Source organism: Malaclemys terrapin, chromosome 6 (genome assembly GCF_027887155.1).
Source record: "Malaclemys terrapin pileata isolate rMalTer1 chromosome 6, rMalTer1.hap1, whole genome shotgun sequence".
In the NCBI taxonomy this organism is placed as follows: domain Eukaryota; kingdom Metazoa; phylum Chordata; order Testudines; family Emydidae; genus Malaclemys; species Malaclemys terrapin.
Window position 1 is genome coordinate 105,635,828 of NC_071510.1, and position 23,381 is coordinate 105,659,208.

Below are 23,381 nucleotides of genomic sequence, written 5' to 3' on the forward strand. Positions count from 1 at the left end.
CTTACACTAATAATCAGGCCCATTGACTTCAGTAGTACTAAGGGCATAAGTAAGGGGTACTAATGAAAGTAATACACATTTCATTTAGCTCCCCTAAATTCATTCACTTTCAACACATGTGAATATTGATTCCATGAAAATAATGTATGGGGTGGGATGGGGGTGGGAAGGTTGGTAGGAAAAGGCCAATTTTAGAGTATCTGTGTGCTGACCAGAATTAGATTATCCTGAAAGAGGAGTATTTATAACTTTGTGTATGAATGCAACATTGATTTTTTCTTTGTTATATTTGTAGGGTCTCATGACTCCTTTAGCTTCTACATCGACGAAGCCTCTCCAGTTGGACCTGAACAACCAGAAACTGTCCAGAATTTTGTCTCCGTATTTGGGACTGTGGCTAAAAAGTTGATGAGAAAGTGGTTGGCAACACAGACGATGAACTTTACTAGCCAGCTGGGTGCAGGTATACGATATTTTGATCTCAGAATTTCCACCAAACCCAGAGATCCTGACAATGAACTTTACTTTGCTCATGGTTTATTCAGTGCCAAAGTCAATGAGGGCCTTGAAGAGATCAATGCATTTCTGACTGACCACCATAAAGAAGTGGTCTTCTTGGACTTCAATCATTTCTATGGGATGCAGAAATATCATCATGAGAATCTGGTCCAAATGCTCAAAGGCACCTTTGGAAATAAAATGTGCCCTGCTATATTTGCCCAAGAAGTAAGTCTCCAGTACCTGTGGGAGAAGGATTACCAAGTGTTGGTATTTTATCACAGTCCAGTCGCTCTTGAGGTACCATTTCTTTGGCCAGGGCAGATGATGCCAGCTCCTTGGGCAAACACAACAGACCCAGAAAAACTGATTCAGTTTCTTCAGGCATCAATCATTGAGAGAAGAAAGAAGGGCTCCTTTTTTATATCTCAAGTGGTGCTGACCCCCAAAGCTAGTACTGTGGTTAAGGGTGTTACTAGTGGACTCAGAGAAACAATCACAGAAAGGTAAGTGTCTGGAAGGCACTGTGTGTTCAGATTGATTGTGTTCTATGTGTCATTAACTCTGTTTTTATCGCTCCTATTATGGAAGATTTAGCAGATGCATTTCTTTTTTCTCTGCTATGATGGGTTAGGGTCAAAGTTCAAAGGTGATCTTCAAGCATTTAAAGGAAACAACAATGAAAGATAAGTGCTTTTACCTGGAAAGAGAATTCGCACTAAAGCGTAAACAAAGTCCTGATTCTTTCTGGATACTTCCCCCCCCCACACACACATTTTGGTTCTTACCTTTTAACACTGCAAATATTTATTCAGAAAATGTGCTTTTTAGATATGGGCAAATCTATGCAATCACTGAACCCAGCCTGGCTCTTGGCACTAGTTCCAGGTACAAGAGAAAGAGATATCAATTAGTGTCTCTAACAAAGCTGGACAGTGCAAAATTTTCTTCCTTACAAACCTTCACACACCCAGTGGACAGACATAGGACAGAGCCATGCATCCTTCTTTATTTAACTTCACACATCATATCAAATGTGGGTGGACTCTTTAGAGTCTATTTCCTTCCCAAACACTCAAGCATTCATCATGTAGAAAGAGGTAAGATTCCCTGTGGATCTAATGCATGCACAAAGTGAACAGAAAGTTGACAGGTTATTAGCTATTACAATATAAAAATCAGTGCGCATATAAGAAATATAATTATTTAAACATTTGTGACTGGACAAATCACAACCAATTTTCACCAAATCATCTAAAGGCACCTCTCTGTGACTATGTGCCTGCCAAATTTCAGGTGGCCACCACACTACCATTATGGCATGTCTACACTGGAATCAGAAGTGTGATTGCATCATGTGTTGACATAATGGAGCTAGCTATAATCTACCTAGCTCATGTACCAATAGTGATGAAGCTGTGGCAGCACAGATATCAGGAAGGACTCACCACTTGAGTATGTATCTACCCGGGACCCTGGGTACTTACTCAGCCCATCCTGAAATCCACACTGTTGTGGCTTTGTGGCTCTTGGTATCTAGGCTAGCTTTGATCCATAGGTGCTGCAGTCCCACTTCCAGTTGCAGTGCAGATATACCCTAAGGCACAAGAGCATTGCAAAACAAAACAGTTATAATGAGGAACAATGGTCTGGTAATGTTTTGTTCTCTTTGCAAAGATGCGATTATGTTGGAAAGGTCCAGAGGGAATAGTGTCTCCTTCCATATGATGAATGGCTAAGGATGAAACCGCTTTTCCCAAAGAATTGTGATGCACACCCCCAAACTCTCCCTCCTAGTTGAAAGGGGCTGAACTGTTTTTATGACAGCTTTCCCAAACAAATTCAGGCTGGAAAAAACAAGATTAAACTTCAGCCAAAATGATATGACAGCAAAAAATGATGTAAGTAATTGAAAATGACTTCGGAACAGAAATGCTTGTGCAACCTGACCCACAGATATTGCTACATGCTTCACCTATATAAAATCTATGCACTCCTTGGGGAAGGGAATCTCTCTGAGGATACATCTATGCTGCGATAAAAAGACCTGTGGCACTGAGTCTCAGAGCCTGGGTCAGGTGACATGAGCTCACAGGGCTTGGTCTTGTAGAGCTAAAAGTCTTGCAGTGGAGCCCAGGCTCTGAGCCCCTCCCCACTGGCTGGATCTCAGAGCCTGGGCTCCAGCCGGAGCCCGCACTTCTATATTGCAACTTTATAGCCGCACAGCCTGAGCTGCATAAGCCCAAGTCAGTTGACCCAGGCCAGCTGCGGCTGTGCAGAGGGTCTTTTATCATAGTGTAGACGTACCTTTACTGTGCATCTAGAAAGCACCCCTATTTCTTTCCTTTGCTTTGTCAGAGGCTTTTACTGTTGAACCTTCAGTAGCACAAGTGACAAACCACCAGTCTCTCACTCATTACTGGAATGATGCTTTTTAAAATTGCAGTGGGGGGGACCGCAAGAATCTGCTTTTGTTTCCTTCTGCTCAGAATGGTCTTTTTTGTAGCTGTTTGAAAGAAAATAAGGCATGAATGGAGTCCAGATTTTAATGATTGGTTGAGATTTGTATAATCTGAATCTCTATGTTCTCAGCATCTCGTTTCTGCATGGAACTTGAACCTATCACTAATTAACATATTTGAAATGTCAAAAAGTAATACGGCAGGAATATCTCGTGATCATGGCTTTCAAAACCATAATTGAGATTTTTCCCACAAGCAGCAAGTGTGGATCCAAACTGGTCTGAAAGATTTATTCCCCCAATCCCTCTTGTAACAACTGCAAGAGAAACAAACTTTCAATATGTTTCAGAACTATGACATATTGCCTGCCAGGAATGCTGAAATTTCATTAGTTATGCAAAAATACCACACAGCAGGATACAGCCGATGGGAATGTATGTGAGATCTACACAGTTAATAGCCCTGAACTCACTGTGATGACTGCTTTGAAAGTGAAGATCAAATATTCCAAAGCTGTAGCCCATGTGACTGTGATCCTGTTCAAAAATAGATAGATGAGCAATCCAAAGAAGCAAAACAATACTAGTAAGTCTAGAACTCTTCTCACCATCTCTGCATTCAGATTTTACTAGTTGATAAGCATGCCGTCCGTACTGCATGTCATGCATGTATGCAACATTCATTACCCCGATGCAGTAAGGCGCATTCTAATTAACTGGGAAAACTTTACATACCACACCATAATCTGAACTATGTAGCTACTCAGAAAAGGGCAGAGTAGACAGCTACTATGTGTTTTCTATGTTATACAGTACTTGTTAATTTATATAGTAAAAACAACGCATGTGTGCACACACACACACACACACACACACACACACACACACACACACAGACATTCTTTGCTGGATACTAATAGAAGCTGTAATATGCCTGATTGGTAGTTAAGCACTGAAGCATCTCCTTGTTGATGCTGGAGCATTTTGGCATTGCCAACAGTAACACAACACCCAGCACACTTGTATCACGTCATGTAGCACCCACAAAAGAGCTTGCAGCTACACATAATTATTCACACCACCACTGTGTTTGTGCTTGCTCCGGACAAGGCTAAGCATGGTATTTATCCACCACCATATGACTCTGTACTATTGCAGTGCCAGTGCAGAGAGCAAACACTGGCCTAGCAGCAACAACAGTGCAATTTGTCATCCCAGTGTAATCCCACGGTGCTCCTGCCCACGCTTCAGTGACTGCTTTGTTAGCTCAGACCGTTCTGCCATCTGTCAAGCCACTTACCTACTGGCTGCTTGTAGGCCCAAGAGCCATTGAGTACTCAGCTAGTCTTAGAAGTGCACATCCCCCATTCAGGAACAACCTGAGACAAACATGTCTGGTATCTGCTTGGCTCTGTCCCTCCTCAACAGTTGCCCACTTCTCTCTCTCCATCCCCACCTCAATCTTCCAAAGCAGTAAAGACAGGTTGGAAAATAAAACTTTGTTATTATTTAAGGCAGGTAAAACTTTGTAAACTTTTGTTTGTTTATTTGGTCCTATGAGGATTTATCTGCAAAGCACAAACATCAAAGGATAGCAGACAGCTAACCTAGGGTGCATGCATACACGTACTTATTTACTAGGCTTAGATGCTGCCTCACAGCATCTTCCACACTCCTGAGCTCTGGAAAACAAAGGGGTCATGAGTTAAAGGATACACAGCACACAATCCTGTTTCCCCTATCCCCTAGTAGATCCATTTAGCTCCCCGCTACACCATGCACCACTCATCCCACCAAGAACCAGTCCGTCCTCTGAGCCCCACTGCATGATGTGAAGGATTGGGACATGGGTTGCCAACTGGACACCACGGAGGACACCACGTCATGAGTTAAAGGACACCCAGACCACTTTAATCTCTGTCTCCCACAGGGAAACACAAGAGAAAAGAGAGCAGTCATTTAACTACATAACAAAGCAAAACAAAGAGTATTAAAACAAGAATAGGAAAAAATATTGAGCTTAAAAAAATTGGAATAAGTGAATGACAATAATTAAATCCAGCTCCTAGTTTCCTGGTGCATCACCCCCACCCAAGAGTAGCAGTGCTCCTACAATTGCCCTCAAGCATCTAGGTCTGGAGTCAGTTCAGCAATGGTCTACTCAGAAGGTGAGTCTGGTGCCCTTTTGCCTTGGGATGTGCACTATGAACAGAAGAGACAGTGTATACCATCTCCTGCATGCACCTGCTCCATGGAGTGTGCTGAGAATAGTGGGATAGGTGCAGCAAATCATAGAGACTTTCAGTGCTTGCAGCGAGTGTAGGGTGCCACCCATCTCATTTTTACCTAGACAGTCCAGTTTTTGGGTTCTGTGTCCAGGTGCCATTTAGGGTTCCCAGGTGCCCAGTTTTCGGGGACCTGGTAACCCTAAATGGCACCCAACCAAAAGCCTGGTTACCGTGGTGTGGGGGGAAGTGCCGAGTCATTAACCAATGCCAGCCCCTGCTCGGCCAGGGACACCTCCTGTCTGCAGGCAGGCTCCTTGAGATGATCCAGCGAGCGACGTGGGGAGAGGAGTAAGTGATGGGGGCAGGGCCTTGGGGGAATAGGCAGAGCAGAGGGTGGGGCCTCTGGGGAAGAGGCGGAGCAGAGGGTGGTGTCTGGGGAAGAAGAGACAGGGCAGGGGCAGGGCCTTGAGGGTCAGGTTACCAGGAATTGGAAAGGTGGCAACCCTCAGTGAGAGCTGCATGTAGATACAGTGCAGCTTTTTGCAGCCAAGACAAGATGGTTGGTATAGATGCCCTGCACCAATGTAGCTTGCACTGGAGCAGCCCCACTTGTTCAAGATGCAACAGACCAAGCCCCTAGTGCAGATGAAGCTATAGAGCAGTGGTTCCCAAACTTGTTCCGCCGCTTGGCCAGGGAAAGCCCCTGGCGGGCCAGGCCAGTTTGTTTACCTGCCACGTCTGCAGGTTCAGCCGATCGCAGCTCCCACTGGCTGCGGTTTGCTGCTCCAGGCCAATGGGAGCTGCTGGAAGCGGCACGGGCCAAGGGGACATATTGGCCGCTGCTTCCAGGAGCTCCCATTGGCAGCAAACCGTGGCCATTGGGAGCTGCAATCGGCAGAATCTGCGGACGCAGCAGGTAAACAAACCGGCCCGGCCTGCCAGGGGCTTTCCCTGGACAAGCGGCGGAACAAGTTTGGGAACCACTGCTATAGAGAGATGCTGATCAATCCTTCTCAAAATGGAAAATGGTTTTGTTCCCCCACCACTCCCTTTGGCATTGTAGCAGATGTACAATATGGGAGGATTAGGGTAACCTAGATAAAAGGAGTTTATCTATAACAGATACACTATATGCTTAGGGCCTTTGCTATTGATATTGCATATGACTCTCAGTTGGACAATAATTTGAAAGAGGAGAAATTTATATTATCATCTGTCCCTGTTCTCCTACCCGGGGGGGAGGGGGGAGGGGAAGACTTTTCTTTTGATTTCCCTCATATGACCACATACTCAGTGCAGCTTGGAATTTTATACAGCAGCATTGGCCTTCAGTGGTTTAATTAAAAGAATTGTTCACATGATTGTACGTTCTGTTTCTTGGAGCTGATAAAAACTTTGAGGACTAGCAATATGTTTTCAGGCTTAACATTCTGTCATGCACAGTTTACGTGCCAAGAAATATTCTTTGATTAGCAAACAGTACACACCAAATGAATTACGTTCCCTTTGCTTATTGAATTAACTTGACAGTGAAACAGCTGCCTTTAGCACATCTGAATGACAGTTGTGAAAGAGCCTTTTTGATACACATAAAACTGTACTTTACATGAATCTGTTTTGTTTTCTGACTTTCAGTGAAATTGCCAATTTTATCTGAACTTGGTAAATGACATTGGAGCTGTTCTTACCCTTGCTGTCTCTGAAGTTGAAGACTGGGTGGAATAACATAGCTCCCTTAGAGAATGCAGAAATGTTGAGGTACTTTTAATGTACGTGGAGTGGAGAACAGAAAACACATAAATCCACCCATCTCGGTAAAAGTAATACTTTATTTCCAAATTAATCCCTAAGGATAATGCACCCCTCAACAGACATGTAACTAAATCCTTGCCTACCACACTAAAAATGTACCATTCTGCCTTAGCAACCAAGGCAGAACAAACCAAAAACACATAAGAACCTTTGATTAAAACCAAAGCCTAAGAAAGGAGAAAAAGGATAACTGGGCCAAGAGAGGCTGCCTGCAGAGGGACCATCTCTGGTTGCTGTCACAAGCTAAGTAGGATCAGACCTAGTTGGCATGTAGGTCGGAGTCATTCAAAGAAAAATCCCATGTGCTGCAAGAAATGATGTTCACCAGTCAGGAGGTGGCACTGCCATTTTTCACCCTAGCATAGCTTTTCGGGGAGGGATAGCTCGGTGGTTTGAGCATTGGCCTGCTAAACCCAGGGTTGTGAGTTCAGTCCTTGAGGGGGCCACTTAGGAATCTGGGGCAAAATCAGTATTTGGTCCTGTTAGTGAAGGCAAGGGGCTGGACTCAATGACCTTTCAAGGTCCCTTCCAGTTCTAGGAGATAGGATATCTCCATTAATTTATTTCTTTGATGCTGGAGGTGCAGGCTTTTGGTGTTTGTAACCCAAACCTTGAAGCAGGAAAAAAAAGTTACCATTTGTGACCTGATGTACTGATTACATTGGTGTCCTACATATCAACCTGCCTGCTTGGGTCCTTAGGCTTATACAAATGCACTACCTCTCTAACCTCATTTTTGTTGACCAAGATTGGTGGTCCTTAGCCATTTTTATGAAGCCAAAGCATTAGTTCAATTCCCTGGCATATGAATATATTTTCTAAAACTACGCAAAGAGCCAAATCCTTAATATTCCTTTCTCCCTGTGACTGTTCTGACTATTTAGACTGTAAATTCTTCCAGGCAGGGACTGGCTCTTATAGAGAGAGAGAGAGAGTGTTTGTGTGGACACTACTGGAACATAAACACAAACAGTGGCAGTTGCACAGAATTTTCTGGGATACGTCCCAAAGTTCATTTTATTGTAGTTCTGGGTATTTCTCTTGTGCTCATCACCATAGCTTCTGAGTATAAGTGGATCAACACAATTTTCCCTCTTCCGTGTTTTGTTGTCATATTCATTGCATCTGGAACAGTATAAATGAATGCAGCAGAATACAAGAACACAATGATTTTTTTGAAAGCCTTATAGGTGGAAAGCTTTGTTAGGCATCCAAGCACATACTAATAACCAATTAGTTTTACAGCCAAGAGGAAATTGTTTTAGAGCTTAACAGTCAAAGGGTTAGTATTGTAGGATTCCCCCCCCTGCACGAACACACACACACCTTTTGTGATGTGTGTGATTTACAAGCACATTAGACATAGAAACACTTGTTTTGCAACCCTTTTGTTAGATCTTATGTACTTGTATAGGTTCTTATATGATCCCATCACAGTAATATCTGAGCACTTGTTATTCCTGGGTATAGGGAGAGGGGTAAATATTTTTTCATTATCAAAAATAACTTTTCTTTCACTCGGGTTTATCCTGTCCCTAGCATATGCATGTCTCAAAGATGAGGTCATGCATACCTCAAGACACATTTTAAAGCAGTTGTGCTTTCTTTGCTCTCTCCAATATTGCTTAGATAATGCTGATAATTCTACAGCTAATAAATGCTGACAAGTGCTGACCTCAAGGATAAGTGCATTTATCTGTATACCAGTCTGGGCTCGCCTAGCTGTTTTGTACATCCTGTGAAAGAGACAAGTCATTGCCTGTTTAGTCCTACCCGTTTTCAATTGTGAATTACAAGATGAACGCTAAGATTAACAGAAAAAACCTTTTCAGATTTAGTCTCAAGATGGATTTCATTTATGGTTGATAATGGCATCCTCCAGTATGAAAGAAATCCAACACTAGCTTAGGCAAACCTTTAAATTAATGACAAAAAACTGTTAATGCAGAGTTCAGGTTACTTGATGGTAGGTCGTCCCCTTGCAGAACATTTAGTGGAGCAAAACTCAAACTTCTGTAAACCAGGAAATGCACAGTTCACGTTGCCTATGCAACCTTAACTCTGCCCGCTTTCAGCAATGTCCCAATATGCCCCATTAACCCACATATCAACCCCAGCATTGAAAAATGGTATGAAGTCTTCACCTCCTTTTACAGCCCATTCACTCTCACCCTCAAGATTCCATCTAACACTCTTAAAGGACAAAGTGGCCCATGACACTTGCCCACTACCCTCTTTCTGCAGTGCCTCAGTATGCACAGAGCAGGTACTTACACTGGCCATTGGCACTATAACATTCAGGAGGTTCCAGATCCCAGCATACACTCACGCACCTATCCATCTCCCCAGAAAGAATACAACACATGTACACTTTAAGAACAACTTCAAAGCCTTTTACAACTCCCTTACACTTGCTCCCAGGATACCATCTTAACGTACACTTTCACTTAACCACCATTAAAGCATTAGAATCCTCTCTTATTCAACCTCAGTGAGTGCTGACACTGTCCTTTGTAATAGAAGGCCCTGCTACCCGCACGACCCTGCACAATTCTGCATAGAAATGATGCATAGTGCATCCTGAAGGCACACACGCACCTCATGTCTTTCCTCGCACACATGAGAGGGTGGAAAATAGAGATCTCCTCATAATCACACACCTCAAAGTAATTCACAGATCTCACCAACACACCTCAACCAAGCAGAGCTAACTGCCACCTCCACCATTCAATACAGCTGCACCTAACACTGACCACACTCATTTTATTGGAGTGCGTGCAGATAATAAATGCTTAGACAGCTCTCATATCCCAGTTAGCTACTGTCCGTACCCTTTGTAATAAACCCGTGTGCCATACTAATTGTGTAATCTATATAGTTCTGCACTGAAATGACGCATATTGGATCCTGAAGGTACACATGCAGTTCTTCCCTTTGCTCACACACGAGAGGGTAGAAAACAGAGATCTCCTCATATCAGAATCACAGCTCTGTCCCACACCTCAAAGTAATCCACACATGTCCTCGTATCACAAATACACTTACCAATCAGATCCCACTATTGCCTCCACTACATAGTGTAGGTACACCTAACATCCTAACTGCACCTGTAGCATATGTAAATAATTCCCATTGGCTACTGCCAGCTCCAGAAGAACAGAAGAAAGGTCATGTGGGTAAATGATCCCAAATTTGGGTCATTAACCCTACCCTCCACTCTCCTGAGGCACATCAAATTTCAAAAGAATCAGTCTAAATATGTTGATTTTAGAGAACTTAGGTCAACCTTTAAACAGAAATTTTGACACAACTTTAACTAAGATGGCGCTGCTGCATCACTGTAATAACAGAGACAGTCCCTGCCCCAAGGAGCTCACAATCAAGTGAAATGGCTGATGGGTGCAGGAATTGTGCCTGGCTTGGGGCGCATTGGCAGATCTGTGGGGTGAATAGATGTTGGGGCATATTGGCAGAGTAGTTGGGGTGCATTGGCAGACCTGTGGGTTGCAGAGAGGTTGAGGTACAATGGCAGAGCTGAGGGTGCAGGAAGGTTGGGGTGCACTGGCAGAGCAGGGAAGGTGCTCCCGCACCTGAGTTCCCAACCTCTTTCTTCTCCACTATCATAGAATCGTAGGACAGGAAGGGACCTCAAAAGGTCATCTAGTCCAGTCCCCTGCACTAATGGCAGGACTAAGTATTATCTAGACCATCCGTGACAGGTGTTTGTCTAACCTACACTTAAAATTCTTCAATGATGGAGATTCCACAACCTCCCTAGGCAATGTATGCCAGTGCTTAACCACCCTGACAGTTAGGAAGTTTTTCCTAAGGACAACCTAAACCTCCCTTGCTGCAATTTAAGCCTATTGCTTCTTGTCCTATCCTCAGAGGTTAAGGAGAACAATTTACCTCCCTCCTCCTTGTAACAACTTTTATGTACTTGAAAACTGTTATCATGTCTCCTCTCAGTCTTCTCTTCTCAAGCCTAAACAAATTTTTTCACTTTTCCTTCGTAGATCATGTTTTCTAGACCTTTAATCATTTTTGTTCTCCTCTGGACTTTCACCAATTTGTCACCTCTTTCCTGAAATGTGGTGCCTGGGTGTTTGCAAAAGATTGCATAATTATTTGCACCATTATCTTTCTGGGTACTGAAGTTAAGCTGACTGGTCTGTAATTTCCAGGGTTGTCCTTATTTCCCTTTTTATTGATTGGCACTATATTTGTCCAGTCTTCTGGAATCTGTCCCATCTTCCATGACTACTCAAAGGTAGTCACTAATGGTTCAGATATCTCCTCAATCAGCTCCTTGCACATTCTAGGATGCATTTCATCAGGCGCTGGTGACTTTAAGACATCTAACTTGTCTAAATAAGTTTTAACTTGTTCTTTCCCTATTTTAGCCTCTGATCCTACCTCATTTTCACTGGCATTCACTATGTTAGTAGCGATTGGACTAATCTTTTTGGTTAAAACTGAAACAAAAAAGTCATTTAGCACTAGTGCTACTTCCACATTTTCTGTTGTTGTTCCTCCCCCTTATTGAGTAATGAACCTACCCTGTCCTTGGTCTTCCTCTTGCTTTTAATGTATTTGTAGAATGTTTTTTTGTTACCCTTTGTCTCTAGCTAGTTTAATATCTTTTTTTGCCTTGGCCTTTCTATATGTATCCCTATCATCCAATTTCATTTATCCCCCTCCTTATAAGCCTCCTCCCCTCACTGCAGCCTCAAACTCTTCTCCCTGTATTCCCCCACTCCTCTACCCCCAATACACCTCCCCTCCTCAGAAGCCTTCACGTGTCTATTTTCCCCCAAAGACTTTGATTACATTTCTCCCCAGAATTGTAGCAACCTGCAGCTGCTCAGTCCAGAACTCCTTTTATCTAAGATGGGGACTTGTTGTTATCGTATACTTAGTTATATTAACTGCAGAGCAAGTTCACAGCCAACAGTTTCAGTGAGGTCTGTGATTATGATTCATCCGGTCATGATACCTCTCAGTTTAACAGTACAAGGCAGTAGAAGAAAACTGGTTTTGTTGCACCTGTAACTTGGGAACCCCAAATTTGGGTTACTAATCTCCTGCATGCCCCCTTAAGGCACACCAAATTTCAAAGCAATCCGATTAACTATTTGCATTTTAGAGCACTTACAAGAGTTGAGCTTTAAAGCATATTAAATGGCGAGAATGGAAACCCTCCTGCCGTTTTTCTGTATTGGTGCATGTGCACTATAAAAAATGTACATTTTCTTCAATGCCATTCTCAGTTTGGGTCCCCTCAAAGACTTTGGGGGGCCATACACCACCTTGGGTAAAACTCAGAGTGAGGCAATTTTGACCTGCATCACATCAAGTTTGATCTCTAGCTCCTCAAAAAACAACAACAAAAACAACCCCTCACAACCCTAGAAACTCGTAGAAAAATGGCTATTTTTTCAGGGCTTATATCTCCACAATCCTCCACAATACCCCAAATTTGGCTCAGTAACCCTACCCTGTACCCTGCTGAGGCACACCAAATTTCAAGTAATCCGATTAAGCATATTGCTTTTAAACTTTAAAATATTGACCTTTAAAAAGAAGTTGTGATGCCACACCACTGTAATAATAAGGAATCATATGACTTTGAGGACCCACAATGCTACTTTGGTACAGGCCCACAAGAAGTGACACAGATGCTACAGGGGCATGTAATTAACTAGATACATAGAAGTGTCATTACCATTTTCTGACCAGTGGGCTTGTTTACTTCTAGACTTACTAGCACCCAGTCGAAAAAAATTCAGTGGGTTGGATTCTCTGGTTTCCTACATGCCCTCTGTGCTGCTTGAGTGGTATGAAATGGATGGAAACTGGCCAGAATTGGCAAACAGAGAATTCCTTTGGTGCCATAAAGCTGGTGGAGCTATTTTTCCCTCCCCTCCCCCCACAGTGTTATCCGCTCTTGTCTTCCCTGTTTATCCCTCAATCACAAGTTAGCTTCTTTTGCATCACCAACCAAATCAGCCATTCCTTCCTTTCTTTTTGACTCCTACAACCCCATTACCCATGCTCTCTCCTTCCCGATGGAATGGGAGACTCACAGCAGCCACCAAGACCCGATGCTTTCGGGAGATTGAGAAAGGCATGCTGGTGGGAGTCTCTTCCCCTTTTCAGTCCACAAAACATAGCTATTTATCCACAGATTCTTGCCTCCTCTACAGTGGAACTAAGGGAGGTTCTCTCTCTCTTCCATGCCAAAGGAGCAGTAGCCAAGATTTCTCCTTCACTGCCCATGGAGGAACCAAGGTTGTTTATAGCCTCTCCCCAGGTCAACATTGTGGAAACGAGGACCTTATGCACAGTTCATACAGAAGGACTGGAGTTTCTTCTCACCCTCTTTGACTGTGCCAAAGAAGGTGGCTTGTTTGAGTGTTGCTTTCCTCTTTTCTTTCTCCAGGGAACAGAGCAGGCTGTAGATTCAGACTAGTAAATAAGCCACTGGATGGTAGGATGCAGCCAACATCTGAAGTGGGGGGAGAGAGAGAGAGAGACACCCTCTTTTTCACACAAACCCTTGAGCTTCACCACTCCTGACTAAGCATGTGCCATAATAATGCATGCTGAACAGAGCCCAAAGGAGAATGGGGGCGGGGGGAGAGAGAAAGAGAAATGCTGATATACAAGGGGTGCTGGGACACTGCTATGTGGCAATATGCTGGGCTACGAAAAGCGTTTGATACATATTACTGATCAGTATTGTCTCACTTGAAGCACTGAAGCCAACTCTGAAGTTGGGAGGAGAATGGAGCTAAATAGCTGCTAGACTGTCTGATCAGAAGACCGCTAAAGATGAGGAGGATTATATGAAGTACGCTCTGAGGCCTCTAGTTATATGCTTCAAACTGGCTTAAGTCTTCTCTGACATTTGGGGCCATATCCAAACCTGAAACCAGTTTTGCCCGTGAAAAGCTCCCACATCCCTTTCTAACAGCCTATGTACATATCCTGAGTAAACTGTTAATTACGCAGAATACACCTGGACTTAGGCAAGTACATGATGTTCACAGGAAGTGACACAGGGACATTGGCAGACCACTGTTATCTAATAGAAGAAAGGCAAGCCAGTATTTGGTGCAATATCTAGGGTGACTATATTTCCCTATGCTGAACACGGGACACCTGGTAAAACAACTCTTATTCAAGTGAGTTCAGTGGCAATCAATCAGAACTATGCAGTACAAACTTTCAAATTAACATCAAGTTGACTGAGCCCGTTTAAAAATAATCCAGCTACACAGTATTTTTTTTTATTTACCTTTTTATTTTTAAGGCTTTAGGGTTCACATGGGGAGGGGTCACACACGCACGCACGCTCCGGTACATCTCTCTCATGGCGGGGGGGAAGGGAATGTGACCAACTGACCCAACCCTCCCTGCCTGGTGTTCTTCGCCCTCCATGCCTGGCTGGATCCCCGGGATGGACCCCTCTCTCCTGGTACCATGTCTTCCTGTGGCAACACGTGGGTGCGGGCATGCATGGTCACTTGTCCCCCGCCCCAGATTTCTGCCAGGGTTCACACCACAATGTGGTCAGCAGCAGCCTTTTGGCACTGAGAGGGAAGGGATGGGAGCTAGTTCCAGCTGTGGGGGGAGGGGGATGGGAAAGGTAGGGGAAGACAGCGAGAGGGGGAGCACGGAAAGGGCCAGTGGGTGGGCAGCGGAGGCAACACATAACCCGCCGCCATCCAGTGCCTGCCTGCACTTGCCAGCCGCTGCATCATGTAGCCAGTGCCAGCCAGAAACAGGACTGGGTCCTGCTTGCCGAGAGCCGGCACACAGCAGGGCCTGTGCTGACGGACCATCAGTGGGAGCGGCTGGCCCCACGCGCTGCAGCATTGCCCCACCACCAGCCTTGCTCACCCACCCCCATAGTCGGCCACTGGACCTCCCCGCACTCACCACTGGTGGGCGGTCAGTTGGTGAGCAGGGATCTTGCCAGCAGCAGGACCCACCAGTACTGATGGCAGAGAGACTGAAAATACAGGACAATTTGCCCATTTTTAAGAAAAAGTTGGGACACCTGCAGGAAAGCTTAAATACAGGACTGTCCCTTTAAAAATGGGACATCTGGTCACCCTAGCAATAAATGAACTGGTAAATAGCACAGGCAACCATGCAGATGAGTCATGCAGGAGAGCTTGATGTTGCATCATTATACATGAATCTTGCACACACAAAAGCCAGCAGAATGCCGTCATTTGTGCAATATTTTCTTCCATTAGGTCAGAGACAATAATACTTCCCTCACCGGGGTATAGTGAGGCTGAATTCATTAAGTATCATTCTTTATGTGAACATAAAGCTTACGGTGATTTCTTCCCGCTTAGATCTCAGAAATAGCTAACCTGATTTTATTGAATTTTTCTCAGCAAATTTACTCCTAGGCAAAAGCTTTGTTATTCCGTTATCTGCTAGGAATGAATTTTATGGCCAAGATATAAACTGCATTAAGAGTTTATAATGGAAATACTTCCACAATTATAATGATATATTTCACATATGATACTATATTACACTGTGGCTATAGCAGATGTACAAGCGATTACCGTGAAATGACTTTCAGTGTTTATATCAGATGTTAAGACAAATAATATATATTAAGACACCTCCTGATCATTCAGTGAGTGATTTGACCTTTGGCAGGATTTTAATATTGTAGCTGTTGACATAAGAGTTTTAGTAACCAAGCAACTGTCATCTAGAATATATCATATCATATAATAGGGCAATAAGCAATGAAGCAGACTGATTGGTCAGAAGCAGTTGCAAGCCATGGTGATATGCAAGGACCATTGCACCAAAAAAAAATTGTTTATAGAGCCACATCACAAGGAGTGTTATACTCTGGGAAGCTTAAGATTACTGATATTGTCATACACGCTGTAAGGCATTAAGCTCTGATGCCATTTGTGTTTCAGACGTAGTTCTAAATAGTACAATAGCTTTGCTATTTAGCGTTCATGCTTATGTTGAGATATGGTTGTCCAGTAGATCAGGCACTGGACTAGCATTTAGGAGCTGTGGATTTCAAGCTGTGTTACTGATTGCTGTGTGACCTCGGGCAAGTCACTTCACGTCTTAGTGCCTGTTTCCCACCTGCTCTACACTGCAATTGAGAGGGGTGATTGCAACATGTGTAGACATACTAGCGCTAGCTAGAGTAACAATGCAAGGGTATCTGCAAAAGCTAGCTCTGCCCACCCATGTACACCTGATACTATGGACCACCCTAAGTGCATATTCAAGCAGTCACTGCCTATGCTGCTCCAGCTTCATTGCTGCTGTTACTTGAGCTAGCTTTGATCTAGACAGGATGTTAACCTGTCAGTTAAGTTTAGTCTCTGGAAAGTGTAATATGATTTTGTTTTATATGTAACTTTGTTTCCAGTATTCTTACTCACTGTCACTTGAATCTCTATTCTTTGAAATAGACTTATCCTTATTTTCACTATAAATATATCTAAGTGCTGTGGTGTTAAGCAAAGTGATGGTCCTTAGCTGTATCTTGCAAGCTGGTATATGCTGTAATATAATTCTATGAGTGTTAGTGGACAAGGGGCTGGACGCTGCAGGGAATGCTCTGAGGACTGGGGGTTGGTGTGAGCCTATTGCTACCTACACAGAGTGAACGAGGTCTGGAAGGCACGATATGTGCTGCCAGAGGCTGGTAGTGTCAGGGAGCTGATTCACAGCAGGCACAGACATGACTGCTTCATGCGAAGGGCAGGTGGAGGAGAGGTGCTTCACGCCCGGAGTATCCCTGGGGAGCATCACAGACATGCAGGCATAATAAATATATCATATGAGCCATTTGCAGCCTACATATTTGACACCCATGGTCTAGAGGTTAAAGAAAACTGAAATCAGTTGGTGGCAATGGATGATTATGGGCCATCACTGAAGAATTTGAAACATGGTGACCTTAAAACTTCTATCTTATCTCCCATTTTCAATGTATACACTAAGTTTCTTGGTGAGGTCATTTCTAATCACAGATGAGAATATATTAATAGGCTAATGATACTTAATTGTACATCTCTTGCTCCATGACCTTTCTCTACACTGGCAAAGTGTTTGAATGATACTGATCTCTGGCTGCATTGGATCTGAAAGACATTACGTCCAGCTGTTGAGAGGGATCTGTCAGGACAAGGAGATTCTCTTTATTGTGTCCCCACAGACAGAGGGAACACTGCTGGAAGTAGCAAGGCAATTGATGTACCTTTTGCATTATTTTTTCCTTGCTATTTCTAATGAGAGCTACATGTTGCGGTGACGTGAATCTGTATTTTCCAGTGCAGGCATCACTTTTCCTTATCCTGGAATGACCTTGAAAAGCAGCACATGCCCTCCTGATCACCACGCTCAGTATTGTAATTCCCTCTTAATAAAGCTCTCATCGGGGCTTCTCTGCTGCTTGCAGCTAGTGTAGAACGCAGAGTGCCTGTTCACAGGACTGAGCAGCTGTAATCATATTATGTCCACCCCACTTTTCTTCCATTGATTTACCTATAAAGTAAAAGTTTGATTTTTTTTTTTTAAGGTGGCCTGGCTGGCTTTTCAAGTCCTGAATGGCTCAGGCACTGGCTATGGCTGAGACCTCCTCCCTGAGCTTTGTGTTGATGGGTATCTATGCTGTGACTGCACTTGCCATCCCTGCCAGCACTCTTTGAGAGAACAGGTGATGACACCTTTGCTGTCGCAGCTTCCTGCCATCCAACTCTGTTTTGTTCTAATCAGATTTCAGTTGTAATTTTGGTTGTCTCCTGTGTAATATCGTGTTCTCGCTCAACCCCACTCCCGCTTTATTGTTTGGGAGTATAATGTATTTTTAATAGGCAACAGGTTTAAAACAAACAAAGGGAAGTACTCCTGCACACAACATACAATCAGCCTGTGGAATAGGTTGCCATGGGATGTTGTGAAGGCCAGAAGTATAAGTGGGTTCAAAAATAAAATAAATAAGTTCATGGAGGATAGGTCCATTGATGGTTATTAGACAAGATCATCAAGGACGCAACCCTGTGCTGTGGGTGTCCCTAAACCTCCAGCTTCCAAAAGCTGGGACTGGATGACTGTGATGGGTGTACCAGGGTGCAACCTGGAACTGGGGTACCGCTAATCCCTCTCTCCGACCAATCTGGGCTCTTTCTCACACTGTGATGTTGTGACACGCTACAGACCCCTCCAGGTCCTGCACTCACACAGCCATTCGCAGGCAGGGACACATGAACGCTTTCGCCAGCCACTCATGAACCAACAATAGATTGGCTCCAGCCAATTTTCCCCAGTCTAGCACCTCAGAGCTGTACCATTCTGCCCCGGTCAGAAGTCTAACCAGTGTAAGTTTATTACCCAGTCTGCCCCTCCCTCAATGTGGAGAGGACATGCACCAGCCCCTGTTCCTGAGCAGATTTCCCTTTGCACTTCAAACAACACACTGTTTTAGATAAAACAGATTTATTAACCACAGAAAGATAGATTTTAAGTGATTATAAGTAATAGCGTACAGATCAAAGTTGGTTACCTAAGAAATAAAACAAATTTGCAATCTGAGTTCTATTAACTAGACTGGATTTGAATTAAGCAGTGTCTCACCCTGATAGTTCAAGCAGCTTACAGATCCTCCATACACAGGTTGGAACTCCTTTCCAGCCTGGGACAACCCTCCCCCATTCAAAGTCATTTCCCTCCGGACATGCTTCCAGGTGTTGAGTTGTGGAGGGAGTGAGGCCAAGTAATGATGTCACTTAGCTCTTTTATAGCTTCTTCCAGCTTACTGGAAAGATCCTTTACTGTGATGTGAGTCAAGCAGCCTCCCTTGTATACATGCTATCTCTGAGAGGTTTCCATTGTATAGTTCAATTCAGAAAAACAAACTTTGAAATGTTGGAATTTCAAAACTGAAATTCTGGTGTCCAACTATCTCTATTTAATACCAGAGTGACTGTCTCTAGTTGAAACAGGGAAAATATGACCATCTTCAGCAACTAAATCTGATTATTAACAAAAATACTTCATCTTGTGAACACATAATAAACAGCAGAGAAATAACAAATAAGGTCTGAGGGTGAGAGACTTTAATATAAGTTTCACACAGAAGCACATTTTCTAGGCTCTTTAAACCAAGAAAAATAAGTCAAAACTTAATACCAATTCTTGTAATTTTTTTATTAATTCCAATTCAACTCGTCTTTGTTGTTGAACCCGAATGCCCTGTTAAAATTTACAATTATTTGAAATCAGGGAAGTCAACATGATTGTAGATGTAATTTAGATGCAATAATTTTAGAGACATGCAACATGAAAGAGCCTGGTGAAGATTACTTGGCTTTATAAGAGATCTAAAAATTGCTCATCAATCATACTATACTGTTTTCAATTCAGATGTCATCTAAACATTTCATTATTGCGGACTGTAAGGATGAATGAAAAGCTAGGAGTAATGGCTCCTAACATTTGATTTTAAAGTCTGCTGTTAATTAATCTTTTAACAGGACAGATAAGAAGGTCAACAAAGATATCCTGGGTGGCATACGCTGATCTCATATCTGTCAATGAGATCTTGTGATTTCAGGTGGTTGCAGTGAATAATATGTGGTATTATTGCATGAATACCCTGTTCTGAAAGGATTATTATTTTGGGAGAAGTAGGTTTTTTTTATTATTATTATTATTGATATTGGGAGAAGTATTTATTTTTTTCTCCTAGTCTGATTCTCCAAGGCTCATTTTTCACCCATAATGGGGTGTAAAATTACATGTAAACATTTATTAAAACAAATCATAGAGGCCACAATTTCATTAAGCTCTCGTGTCTGAGTAATCTATCTATTCTTATCCAAGCTTTTCAGATGATTATCTCTATTGGACTGAATGAACCCTAGCTCCTTGAAGGTAAGAGTGGGCATTTAGACATTCGGGAAGGGTATGAGGAGTAGTCATCTGAATTGGCCACAATTCCTCCTGGGGGCGTCCATGCAGAGAACCCTGGGAGCCCAGATATTATGGTGACAGGCACAGTATAAAAGCCTGGCTAGAAAGAGTGGTATAGCAGCTACCCTACCTTTGAGAATGCTGCCCTATGCTTTCTCTTCCACCCAGCTAGTTCTGCTGCTGCTGGTAAACAAGTGAGCAAGGCAGCAAACTAGCCCTATTCTTCCTTGTCTCCTTTCAGGCAGTTTGCAGGAGCGTGCAGAGAGAACAGAGCCTTGCTGTCCAGCCACAATGCAGTCAGCCCTTTTTACGGGGCAAAAGAGGGGAGAGGCATACCAGCACAGCATCCAATCAGTCTGCCTCTCATATTAATATATATGAAAATAACCCAAGACTCAAGTCTGGAAATAAATGAGCTGGGAAAAGACCAGTAAACCTTTAATCTGAGACAAAAGAGACTCTGCACTGAGGGTACAAGGGCAAACTGAGGCAATTGCTTATGATTTGCAAAACCAAGAAGGGAAAGAAGCAGTTTCAGAATCCTTGAGACATTAATGCACCATTGACAGAACATACTTCACTCCCAACCCCACAGGGGAAAAGGCAAAAGGAAGATGAACCAAATCTAAATGTCAGCAGTGGAGATTTTGGAACAAATTGATAAGTTATACAGTAATAAGTCATCAGGACCAGATGGTATTCACCCAGGAGTTCTGAAAGCACTCAGATATGAAATTGCAGAACTACTAACTTTGGTATGTAATCTATCACTTCAATCAGCCTCTGTACCAGATGACAGAGGATAGCTAATTAATGTCAATCTTTTAAAAAGGTTCCAGAGGTGATCCTGGCAATTACAGGCCAGTAAGCCTAACTTCAGTACCTGGCAAATTGGTTGAAACTATAGTAAAGAACAAAATTATCAGATGCATAGATAAACACAATATGTTGGTGAAGAGTCAACACAGCTTTTGTGAGGGGAAATCATGCCTCACCAATCTATTATAATTCCTGAGGGAGTCAACAAGCATATGGATACGGGTAATCCAGTGGATTTAGTTTCAGAAAGACTTTGACAAGGTCTCTCTGTAACAGGATCCCCGGGGTGCAGCCTGGGATTGTGGGACCTCTGTGCCCCCTTAACATTCCAGCCTGGGCTGTCCCACACAATGATTTTCTAGTGACAAGAAACAAACCCCTCCAAGTGCTTCTATCACTCAGCACAACCGCATGTGAAGCCCCACACCCAGCTAGATTGCATGAATGGTCCGAGAGCCACTCATGAATCACACACAGAAAGGCACCCGCCAGATCCCCCCCCCCCCCAGTTTCCAGCCTTGTATCTCAGGAATATACCGTCTTGCACTGCTCAAGTTTATTTATTGGTTCACCACTTTGTCAATGGAAAGTGGATATACACCAGCCTTTGTAAACCTGAGCAGATTTACCAAACACTTCAGGCAAACTCACTGGCAAAGATGAGCAGTAAAACAAGTTTATTGACTACAAAAGATAGATTTTAAGTGATTGTAAGTGATAGGCAAAAAGTCAGAATGGTTACCAAAAGAAAAGAAAACATAAGCATGCAGTCTAAACTCTTAACCCTATTAGACTGGGCAACAACTAGATTAAGCAGTTTTTCTCACCCCACTGGATATTGCAGTTCACAGTACACAGGTTTCACCCTTGAAACCTGGACCAGTCCCATCTGTTGGAGTCTTCAGTCTTCTGAGTGCCCTTGTTTCTTGCATTCTAGGTGGGGGAAGGAGAAAGGCCAAGCACTGGGCCCCTGTGTTCTGTTTTATACCCCAAATCCATGTGCTTGGAGAACACAAGTCCAGGCATGTCTGGTGGGCATTGCTGAGTTACAAGGTGAAGCAATACCTTGGTGTGTCTCCTGTGAGTGAGTCATTGAATTGTAACTCCTCTGCTGGGCAATGGCTGGTGATGTCTGTTCAGCAGCCACCCGGGCATTGGTTACCTCTTCCCTTTTCATTGTCTCAGGAGAGCTAGTATCTGGGCACTTCCCAAACCCACAGCATATTTTAGTGAAAATCATACAGCACAATTCTTATAATTTGATATACATATTTAGAAAGGACAATGTCTTTCAGCAGATCATAACCTTTCCCCTGATACCTCACAAGGCATGCTTTATATGCAATATCACAATTATATATCAATAAGGAATATGGGGGATACAGGGCACTCCCCCGAGGTATAGAATGTCATACCCTCACCAAACACTTTTAAGCAAACTAAGCAGTCATGGGATAAGAGGCAAGCTCCTCTCAGGGATCAGTAACTGGCTAAAAGATAGGGAACAAAGGATAGGAATAAATGGTCAGTTTTCACAGTAGAAAGAGGCAAATAGCAGGATGCCCCCAAGGATCTGTACTGGGACCAGTGTGTTTAACATATTCACAAATGATCTGGAAAAGGGGGTGAACAGTGAGGTGGCAAAATTTGCAGACAATTCAAAATTACTTAAGATAGTTAAGTCCAAAACTGACTGCAACAAGTTACAAAAGGATTTCACAAAGTGGGTGACTGGGTAACAAAATGGTTGATGAAATTCAATGTTGATAAATTCAAAATAATGCACATTGGAAAAAATAATCCCAACTATGCATACAAAATGATGAGTTCTAAATTAGCTGTTACCACTCAAGAAAGAGATATTGGAGTCATCACGGATAATTCTTTGAAAACATCTGCTCAATGTGCAGCAGCAGTCAAAAAAGGGCTAGCAGACTGTTAGGAACCATTAGGAAAGGGATAGATAATAAAACAGAAAATATCATAATGTCATTATAAAAATCCATGGTATGCCCAAATTTTGAATACTGCATTCAGTTCTGGCTGACCCATCTGAAAAAAGATACATTAGAATTGGAAAAGGTGCAAAGAAGGGCAACAAAAATGATTAAGGGATGAAACAGCTTCTGTATGAGGAGAGATTAAAAACTCTGAGACTGTTCATTTTAGAAAAGAGACTATTAAGGGGGATATCTTAGTGGTCTATAAAATCATGAATGGTGTGGAGAAAGTGATTAGGGAAATGTTATTTACCCTTTCACCTACCACAAGAAGTAGAGGTCACCAAATTAAATTCATAGACAGCAGGTTTAAAGCAAACAAAGTACTCCTACACACAACACACAGTCAACTTGTGGAATTTGTTGCCGGGGGATGTTGTGAAGGTCAAAAGTATAACTGGATTCAAAAAAGAATTAGTTACGTTCATGGAGGACAGTTCCATCAATGGCTAAGAGGCAAGATCGTCAATGACGCAACCGCCTGCTGCGGGTGTCCCTAAACCTCCAACTTCCAGAAGGTGGGACTGGATGACGGGGGATGGATCACTTGAAATTGCCCCATTCATTCTCTGTGAAGCATCT

General features: G+C 43.1%; 1 protein-coding gene across 1 annotated transcript in view; it reads left to right on the plus strand.

Moving 5' to 3' along the window:
• PLCXD3 (phosphatidylinositol specific phospholipase C X domain containing 3) overlaps nt 1-23,381 on the plus strand; it is a 144,649-nt gene that overhangs the window by 92,436 nt on the left and 28,832 nt on the right. Inside the window, exon 2 of the mRNA XM_054033111.1 lies at nt 296-1,004. Within this exon, the coding sequence (XP_053889086.1) occupies nt 296-1,004 (709 nt within the window). The remainder of the gene's footprint in view (nt 1-295; nt 1,005-23,381) is intronic.